Raw genomic sequence first — 10,663 nt, 5'->3', positions numbered from 1 at the left:
TATATATATATATATATATATATATATTATATATATATATATATATATATATATGCATGCTACAGTCACATTACTTTTTAATATATTACCTGATGTAACAGCGTGCTATCCTTAGACTAATATCAGAAAATTGCCATGTCAGATATATGTCAGAAATTCACAAGCTGAACATGATTACATAATTTGCGTATATGTAAACGTTTAGAATAGTTGCATAATAATAATAATACTAATAATGATAAAAATAAGTGTTTTTTCCACATATGCTTTGTGAAAGCTCGTTGAACAAGCTAATGGTCTTGTCAGCATGTTTTACATAAATATGTGCTCATGTTAAACAATAATAATAAAATCTCTTGTATGTTTAATTTAAGCACAAGGATCTGAACTTCTCGTAAAGCAGTGTGCATAAGTGTTGCTCATTTGTACTTTTCTCTCGAAAACTGAAGGCCTCTAAAAGTTGTACGTTTTAGGATAAACTTGAATGTATGCTGGTGCTCGTTGTGTTTATGAAAGTTCGTATGCAATACATGTGTGAGTGTGTGTGTGTGTGTCACAGCCATAATCCATTAGCGTGATGAAAATTACAGCAATGTCGTCGTTGTCATATAGTCCGTCTAAAACATATGAAATACCTAAGGGCAGACAATGGAAGACAATTCAGACTAGCAAGGAATCAGAGATTCAGAACCTCCCTGTTTTGGCCTCTACATGTACCATTAGTTAAACATTACATGCTGAGTTTGAAAAAATTGAAAGCGACTGCCTGATTTAACCAAGTAACCCCTTGAGTTATTCAGGCATCTACTGTAGTGACCAGGAAGTCCATGAATAACCAGGCACCCCCTGAGATAACGAACTCATCCCCTGGGTTGACCAGGTACCCCTGCGTTAACCTGGCACTTCCGGAACTAGCCAAGTACCTAAATATTGAATGGTTTCAAAGCAACGCTAATTCACTGCAAGACATTGCTGACATTTTAATCAGCGAACTGAATTTGTGATGAGATTTATTTATAAAAAATGTCTGAATTCTATTTACACTGTGATACAAGTTAGGAATGAAATCAAGAGAGTCACTCTGTGAAGCACACTTTGGAATCCTCCTGAAAGCTCCCTCAGGAAATAGTCATAAGAAACCCACTACAAGACCCATGAGGCTCAGGTCAAAGATCCCTTATGAAATACCCTCTGGGTAAACCTCTGAGGCTTAGGGTGAGAGCCCCTAATGTCAACATTTTCTTTCAATTTACACACTGTCTATGCTAACTAAACAAGTTCATCAATACAGTAATCAGAACATACCTCAAGGGGATGATGTCAGTTACTTAATTCGATATCAATTACAATTGCATTTAATAATTTTTTTTAGTTACAATATAGTTAATTATAACTGCATTTCAATAATGCTTACTTACCTGATAGAAAAAGAACAGAGCTTTCAAATTTTTACTTAATCCTGTGTAATATTCAAATTTATATTTATAGTTAAAATTATAATGACAGGTCCTGCAAAACATTTGAATTACAGTGAGTGTAATTAATATCTTTTAATTTAACCGACTGCATCAACGATAAAATCTACCATTAGCCTAACATTAATGAAGAGTCTTTGAACATTTTTGGACTTATCATTACTCATTTAACATTACTGACAATTCCACATGATTCTGCAGAAGCAGGTACTGGATGCTCCATTCTCCCAGAGTTTGAGACCGACTTTTGCACTGAACCAGTCACTCTCCCGCCAATTTTTTTCCTCATACAAGCTTTGCTTTGATCATAGACAATTGTAGTTACTTTCAACTAAAATGATTGTATTATACACCCTCAGCCCCCTCCACATCTTGTCTTTATTAATCACAATGTCATTTTTAAAAAGAAAAGGTCAGAATGATTTCAAATTTTATCCTGCTAGTTAAAGGTAAAAAGTCTCTAATGTAAAATGATAGTTGCGTGTAATGTGTGTGTGTATGTATGTATGTATGTATGTATGTATGTATGTAGGTATGATGTATGTATGTATGTTATGTATGTTATAATAATATATATATCTATATATATATAGATATATATGTGTATATATATATAATATATATATAATTATATAAATCTGGCACATGCGTGTGTGCACGTGTGGGGAGGGGTTGTTTCAATCTGGTGCAAAATGCAACGGGGAATGATGCGACCGAAAAACCAATACTGTATAGTAAGAATATATCACCCGTCATTCACAGTCCAAAGGCATTGTACACTGCAAGTATGTCTTTTTTTCGTTTATTCCTTTGGTTTCGGTGCCTGGAACTCAGTTGCCTTGTCTGTGGTTTCCTCACGTGCGGAGCGAACGGTGCGGCTACCTTCCCTGAGCACACAGCGCTTTTATTGAACTATGGAGTGAATAATGTCCCTAATGGCCAGCCGACTATTATGGGCTGCAGCCGTGTGTCGGTAAAGAAAGTTTAACAATAAACAAAATGATGAAACATACACCTATATCTATATATAAAGTAAAGTATAACTAGAAATAACGAGAATTTCTCGAGTAAGTCATTCCTCACCCAGCTTGGGTGGAAGCGTTCACTATATCGATATCCCCCTCACCCTCTCAGAAGTCATTCTTTGTGCACATCAAAACCTCATCTCTGAAGGTCGTCTGATTTTTCACGGGTTTCGGCACCTTCTGTGCAATCGACGAATCCGCTGGCTATTATCTTGCCATCCCGTACAACGTTGTCATCTGCTCCCTGCCACTGGTTCTCGGGATCTCCCAAGGTCTTGGGGCCTTCGAAGTCCTGTGGTTGGGCTTTGATGCTCAAGAGTTCCGTGGAGTCAGCCTTGTGCCCGTAAAGTTTGCAGTAGATCCTGAAGCATCTCAGGTTCACCAGACGGAGGTCTACATCCGATGGCTTTGTGGGCCCTGAGTGAAAACAACAACACCAATAATAATAATAATAATAATAATAATAATAATAATAATAATAATAATAATAATAATAATAATAATAATAAGAAGAAGAAGAAGAAGAAGAAGAAGAAACCAATTTTCCTTCTTCACAGAAGTTATGTATGTTGCAGACTTTGTGAATTGTATTGCAATTCGATATAACGAACAAAAATAACTTTTTTTTCTTAAATCCAAAATTGGTAGTCACGTTACCGAGTAGTATCTCTCAAGTTTTTCAAGTGTTATACTTCCTCCATCCATATCACACAAAAAAGTGTGATTGATACTGAAAATTGTGGTATATTGGTATGAAATAAGTCTGTGATTCTGCAGAGTTGGTTAAGGTTAAGCACGTTGAAACAAGGAATAGCGTTGGTTGAGGCTTCTTCTCGTGTAATGTGACCAAGATCTAAAGGCAAAGAGAAACACTCATGTCTGCAGAGCCAAACATGAAGAAGAACCGAAGTAGCCATTTTTGTCTTTACCTGTGATGAACGAAACGATGGAAGAGACGACGAGGACGATGATGATGCCCACAGTGCCCAGGTAGCAATAGGAGAGGTCGTAGATGGGCAAGTAGTCGTTGCTGGAAGAGATCAGAGGAAAGCGACATGTCACACAGAGACAGACGAACAACTTTTTCCATTCTTATATCCCAAGAGTTAAACAAGGACTCCCTGACTCAATGAAGTCAACCTTCACTTTGCCAAATACCTTACAGTTAACGATGTACGTACTACTTGAATTAACCAATACGAATTTGGAGTTATCCGATAACCTGACTATATGTTCCATGATTTTAACAGTAGGCACCATGTTAAGTCGTTAATTCATTAACCAAGTCTCCTAAAAGTCAGTCTAAAAAGCTAAACTAAATGCCCGGTTGTTAACCAAGTGCCCTTCCATTTACCATGAAAACCGTTGAGTTAACCAAGAGTCCCGTATCCCGTGAGTGAACCCCATTAAAATATTAAACCATATATATATATATATATATATATATATATATATATATATATATATATATATATACATATGTATATATAATATATAGTATATATATGTGTGTGTGTATTATAGAAAAGCTCAATTGTTTCGGCCTCCGTTGGCCCTTATCGAGAGCTGTTTATTAACAGCTCTCGATTAGGGCCAGTGGAGGCCGAAATTGTTGAGCTAAAAGGAATTTCAGCTTCTCTTTTTTTCCCCTAAGGACTATAACCCCATATATCGATCTTCGTGGAAAAGGAAGACTAAAACACACACACACACACACACATGTATATATATATATATATATATATATATATATATATATATATATAGATATATATATATATATATATATATTATTATCTTCCCTCCTAATGAGGGACAGAATTATGTACCCTAACTAACCTATCATTCTCTATTCTCTCGTCTTAACAAGCCTGAAAATACAAGCCAATTTTTCTTATGCTAACCTTTTTATCACTTCTTATATCTACATTTCTACCCTTTCAGTTTTTTCTTATATCACTTGTACACTTCAAATAACTTCTCTCAAAAACTTCAACTTTTCTGTCAGATGTATTCAACACCCACAATGTACTTCCACTAGTACTGATTGTTGTTTATCCTCATAGCCTGACAGCTTTCCCCTCTTACAGATACTTTTAAACCTTTTTCATCAATCTCTGCACCATAATCTGTAAACACCAGTCATGCCCATGGAACCAAAATACCTTAATGTCAGAGACCAAGTTTTATACTAAACCAGTCACTATCCCCCTACGTACTATTACACGCACAAACTTTTCATGGCCTTAACTCCTGCCCAATATCCTCTGCAATTCCACACTGCATTCCAGTTGTAAACTTTCTTACTATGAGATTCAGGGCCTCTGTAACACGGTTTTTTCGCAATAACTTTTTATCTATGCATTTCATAAATATAACGCTTATTCAGAATACATATTATATCTACACATAAATTTTGAGTGTATTCTGCATTACGTAGGTTGAATAAATTTGGTACTTATAATGTAAAAGTGACTTTTTTTTTAAGACGGGCCAACTTACTCAGAGAAAAGGTTTCGAACGCACTCGTTACGTAACTTATGACAGCATTTCTTCCCTCTTGCTCGATGGATGATTGGCTATACGTAACGAAGGCTAAACCTCTGGCAACAATGATATACAAATTTAAATACAAGCAAAGCAGTGCACCTTTATGAACTCTGGAACCTCTCCACTGATAATTGTCATAATGAACAAACCAACAAAATATGTTAATAAATACAAAAACACTTCGATTATTAGTCTAACTCCCAAAATAGGTTTCCTAAGAAATTACAGTCTACTTTATAGGTCACAATCAGATTGACAAGATGTAGGGAATAGTTGGTAATTTTCAAAAACATAGTAGACAAGCTTGATTTGATAACTGCTATATCCAATGTCAAGCAATTTTTATTTATTGGTTATCTACCTATTTACTGAAAAAAATAGCCGGTACCGTATATTGGCTTTAAACCTTCACCAATAATTATCGTCAGAATGATGACTTCATGAGGCTCCACCCACTTTCGCCTCGTTATAATTCAGGATAACACTGAAGGCTACCATGGGCATTGTTGGATTAGAAAATTTAACTTCTGGCTATAAACACTAATTTCTCGAGTAGTTGTAAGAAGTGCTAAATTGGCCTAAACGTTTAATTCATGTATATTACTGCTATACTGTTGCGGCACTACTGCTACAGTAGTATTACTACGCTAGCACTGATACCCCACCCATATCTATGTATCGTTCTGCCATTCATAAAGTCTTTGGGTTTCAGAGCCGATGGAGTTTCTGTTTGGTGGATGGGCGGGGCAACATTTCGTCAAAAGGTGTTTACGTTGCTTACGTAATGAATGTTTTTCGACTCTTGGCTCGTAATCATTGGCCATGGCGTCGGCTAAATCATTTTTACTCTATAAAAATTAAAACTATCGGGTTTAGGTTATCGATAATGCTGACAAAATTTGTGTGTGGTTGCAAAATATACATATGTCAACTTTCAGCTACATCCGATGCTTTGACAAGGAGCAAAGTCCAAAAAACCGTGTTACAGAGACCCTGAATCTCATAGTAGGTCCTTTTAATGTCAACCTTCTCTCACAATTGCGTTCTTAATATACCCTTGTACTCTAATTATTGTTATGCCCTTATAAATCTGAGTATCACCTTCATCACCTCTAGTGACTGCGAAGGCTGCCACTCTTGTGAGTACAAACGGAACAAAATTCGACGAACCTTGGCTTCATCTCAAGCATCTCATTGAAAGGAAGCGCAGTCGTTGTAGGGATGCCCAGTGACAAAGTGCCTTCGAAGTGGGACACATTATAAGGGCTGCGCAAAAGGACCTCCTCCATCGGGCACCCTGCAGTAGAGAGGGGAAGTTTGTCGCCCTTCCCGGCTCCATAGTAGAACTTTCCTATGATGAGCCACAAGTTGAAGGCCACTGCCACGGAGAAGCCGCTGATGGCACCCTGCAGGTTGTTCATAGAGACAAAGGAAAACAAAGAGCGGAATTATAGTACGGAGGAAAAAGGAGCAACTGTCAGTATCTAGCGTGGGCTCCATGTTTATAACCAAGTATATCTTGTTCATATATCGAACCTTGGCAGTGTGTGTGTGTGTGTGTGTGTAGGTATGCACTTTACGTGTGCCTAAGCCGAAGGCCTTTTAGGGGTGTAAACCTGCAAAACCAATTCCAGTTATAAATTGTAAAAACTATACGGTAAAAAATTAACTATGCGATATATCCATTATATAAGTATGATTTATAAGGTGATAATCATAGAAACCGCTAAATATGACTGCAACTAAAGTCCATATTCAGCTTTCATATTCAGTTAATTTCTTGGAATGACCTTACCTTAGCATTGACCCACGGAGCCCCAATGGCCGTAATGAAAAGGCCATCAAAGGGCCCAATGATGGCCCCTGAGATGCTATAAGCCGCCTGGAATAACGTCCCCAACTGAGCCACCAGCAGAGCGGACCCAATAGCTAGGAGCACCATCCCGGCCGCTGGAACAAACAGTTCAGGCATCAAAAAAAAAATTTTTTTTTTTTCTTTTTTTTCTTTCTTTCTTTCTTTTCTTTCTTTCTTTTCTTTCTTTCTTTCTTTCTTCTTTCTTTTCTTTCTTTCTTTCTTATTTGGTTTAGTCTGTCATTTTTTCCCAAGTTTCCACGATAGTTCCAGAATTCCTTCTCCCCAGAAGAAGCTGTTACTACTGCCTTCCGAATAAATGAATAAGTGAATAGATCATTCCTGGATCTGTATTCGGTTTTGATTTATGTCATAATTTAATTCATCCACCCATGGTCCATCGTCTGTTCCTTCATGAATTAGTCTATCAACACATCTTTAAAATGTTATGCAAGCAGAAGAGAGAGAGAGAGAGAGAGAGAGAGAGAGAGAGAGAGAGAGAGAGAGAGAGAGAGAGAGAGAGAGAGAGAGCAAACGTGAATTTTCATCACTTACCCTGTCAGTCTACGGCTTGAGTAAGATGATTATAAATTGCGATGAATTTGGACAAGTATAGCTTTAATAACAGATACAGTTTGCAGAAATTGCAATGACTTGACAACACCTCTCTCTCTCTCTCTCTCTCTCTCTCTCTCTCTCTCTCTCTCTCTCTCTCTCTCTCAAGTAACCACTGGGAAAAAAGCTCCAGGGGAACCTACTACAGTCGGTGGTTCCCGATGTACAGAGAAAGATACTGAGAAAATTGTGAAGCGAACAACAGGGACCTCTCATGCATCACATATATATTCTTTGTCACACTTCAGAATCTACGTGGATACAGACATGGCCTTGAATTTTATCATGCTCTTTTCATGTTATGACGGAGAAGGAAAGATATGACATAAACATCCAAAAGACGGTTATGTAGTAAGGGACTTATCTGGGACCTACTCAATGCACTAAAATAAACTCACGCAATCTCACCATTGCGTTTTCTGGGATCTACTATATGACGTCAACGAAGTTGGACAGACTTCATCGACTGACTTATCTGCCTATCTGTTCATAAGACATCTCAAAAGATATATACAGATGTCAAAGATAGTTTTATGGATTTTGAGATGGATATATTTCTCAGAAATTTTGGGGCTTGATTCGGATGTGGGAATAGGATATTCTAAAAATCAGTTGAGGTATGAAACTTTACTTTAGTAGCGAATCGTGACATGGAAACAGGGTATTTTATCTCTTTCTGTCCAAAGATTTTGAGAGGGATCCAAATGAACATTCAGCAATAAAAACTCAACAACAACAGAGAAATCGTCATTAAACTTACACAGAAATTTGGTCATTCTCGTGGCCGTTTCTTGAGTCATTTTAGCAAAGATCCACCAACTGCTCAAAAAGTCTTCCCATATCAAGACGACCATAGCGTTGGCTTGGGACGAGAGGGAGCTGCAAAGGTAAGAGCAAAAAATCGTGATGCTTCACACAGCCTCTGAACTTCAGCAACATTAGGTCTGGTCTAATAATAATAAGTCTAATGATAAGTCTATCTTGCCTTAGTAATTCTTTCATTGAAGTGTTTACGTCCGTATGAATGGGTCCTCTTCATGAGATTATGATTGCTGTGAATATGATTTACTTTAGTGACACAGTCTTTACTGACTCTCTCTCTCTCTCTCTCTCTCTCTCTCTCTCTCTCTCTCTCTCTCTCTCTCTCTCTCTCTCTCTCTCAGCAGACTTCCATACATTTCCGTCAATCAAGCTCTCATTGCGAGAACTTCTTCACATACAAAGTATGTGATACCTGGAATAAACTGCCACCAGAGGTTGTAAACAGCAATAGTATGGAAGAGTTTAAAAGAAAGCTAGACAAAATCATTAGGACACTGTGAATGAATAGTAAAACCTGCTCCTAGAGATAGGTGAGCACACGATGTCTCCTCGGATGGACTAACAAGTCTTTGAGGCATCCTAATCCTTGTAACCCCTTGTAACGCTCGCTCTCTCTCTCTCTCTCTCTCTCAGCAGACTTGCATACATTTTCGTCAACGCACCTTTTTCTACTTGACTTCAGATTTTGCGATTTGACAGGATGCACTGGACAATCGTAAGTGCAACTTAATCTTGTAAAAAACAGAACGTTCAGCAAATTGTCGAAACTTGACACATATTTTTGCAATGGCTAGTGAATTCACCACGATGAAGCCCACTGACAACGCTGAGCTCTTACTTAATAAAGAAGAGAGAGGGGGTGGCTGGTGGCAACTAACGATTATAACGATATACAAAAAAGGCTTCATGATATCCCTTAAAGGTGCCTCATCGATACTGCTGACATAACCTTACAAACCTTCATGGAACGACTGGCAGCTGTAAACCGTTTAGAGTAGGCATGTTATCATCTACCATGCAAACTAAGGTAAACAATCAAATATTATCTTTTGAAATATGAAAGTGCCATGTATCAATACGGTAACTAAAATACAACACAGAAATGCAACTGTAATCAGTAAATGAAGTAACCCTTGAAACCTTCCCTCGAGTAGCAGGTTCAGATCCAATGTCCAAATGTAAGCAATCAATAGACTAATTTAGTAGTGACGCAGGGCACCACACGGTGTTGCTCAGTGAAGTACCCCCTAGGGAACCTTACAGTAAGCCCCAGGAGAAAATTATCCTGACGTCAGATTGAGAGCCCCTGAATTTTCCTGTGGAGGGATGGCGTATTTATTCATTAAATGGATTTTTTACCACACGTTGGGAATCCCTGTTTTTGTAGATTGAGCTGTCCTTGTGCCAGAACGAGGGATGAGGCAAACAACCTATAATCGATTTAACGGACTGCTCTAGGAGCAAGAGCCCGTGCTGGCACAAAGCCAGCTAAATCATAAATAACATATAAGCGGGTCTCTTAATAATTCAAATTGCCCTGCCTCGAGAGGACAGCTTCATGAATACTCTTTGGAATCCTTACAATGAAGTGAACAGTTACTGAAGTATGAATTTTTATCACATCACCGTGATTCTATACATTCCTTAAGCTACAAATGCCCTTTAATATCCAATTCGCTCTACCTCGGAATTAATATATTTTCATATATGTTAACCGAAAGGGATTTTTTTTTTAATGGATAATAATTTCGTCCTCTCTGGGTTCGAACCAGTACCCAGCGGGCTGAGGAGAAATCAGGACTTCAGTGACCTTATCGATTCGGCCAACAAGCGTATTCATGATGCAAGTCCTCTGCTTGAGAAGGATGCCATTTCATGCAGAAGCTGGAAACCCTGGTGTGGGAAGTGAACGGTCAATAAACTAATCGATGGAGAGTCTTCTTCTTTTACCTCAAGAGGGCACCAGCGACAGCAGCCACGAAGAGCCCCACCATCCCGGTCAGATGGGACAACTTGTCGCCTACCATGTAGGCCATGATCTGGTCCGGTTTCTCAATCTTTCCGCTCTCAATTGGGTCACAGTCCGCATAAGCCGCATAGGCCACGAGTCCAGAGAAGTAGAACGACGACCATAAAATGGTTAGTCCTATGAAGAAGGCGACGCACAGTCTGAAAGATATTATGGGTTTAATGTCAACATTACTTTGAAGGACCACCTCCATTGCTTCAGTTTTTCCTAAGCAGGTTGCTGTTGGTTTTTGTATAGTTTGTTTGTCTATTTATATTCAAATGTTTTCTAGATTATCATTCTATTTCAACAAGTG

General features: G+C 38.2%; 1 protein-coding gene across 3 annotated transcripts in view; it reads right to left on the bottom strand.

Annotated features, from left to right (window-relative positions):
* Nucleotides 1-2,123: 2,123 nt before the first annotated feature.
* Nucleotides 2,124-10,663, bottom strand: part of LOC135221896 (sodium-coupled monocarboxylate transporter 1-like) — a 174,796-nt gene continuing 166,256 nt past the window's right edge. For all 3 annotated transcript variants that reach the window (XM_064259874.1, XM_064259875.1, XM_064259873.1), the window contains exons 7-12: nt 10,290-10,508; nt 8,278-8,396; nt 6,846-7,000; nt 6,221-6,456; nt 3,430-3,530; nt 2,124-2,917 (exon numbers count right to left, since the gene is read on the bottom strand). In XM_064259874.1, the coding sequence (XP_064115944.1) occupies nt 2,637-2,917; nt 3,430-3,530; nt 6,221-6,456; nt 6,846-7,000; nt 8,278-8,396; nt 10,290-10,508 (1,111 nt within the window). In that variant the 3' untranslated portion in view covers nt 2,124-2,636. The remainder of the gene's footprint in view (nt 2,918-3,429; nt 3,531-6,220; nt 6,457-6,845; nt 7,001-8,277; nt 8,397-10,289; nt 10,509-10,663) is intronic.

This window comes from Macrobrachium nipponense, chromosome 3 (assembly GCF_015104395.2).
Source record: "Macrobrachium nipponense isolate FS-2020 chromosome 3, ASM1510439v2, whole genome shotgun sequence".
Lineage (NCBI taxonomy): Eukaryota > Metazoa > Arthropoda > Malacostraca > Decapoda > Palaemonidae > Macrobrachium > Macrobrachium nipponense.
This window is presented reverse-complemented; position numbering and strand designations above follow the sequence as displayed.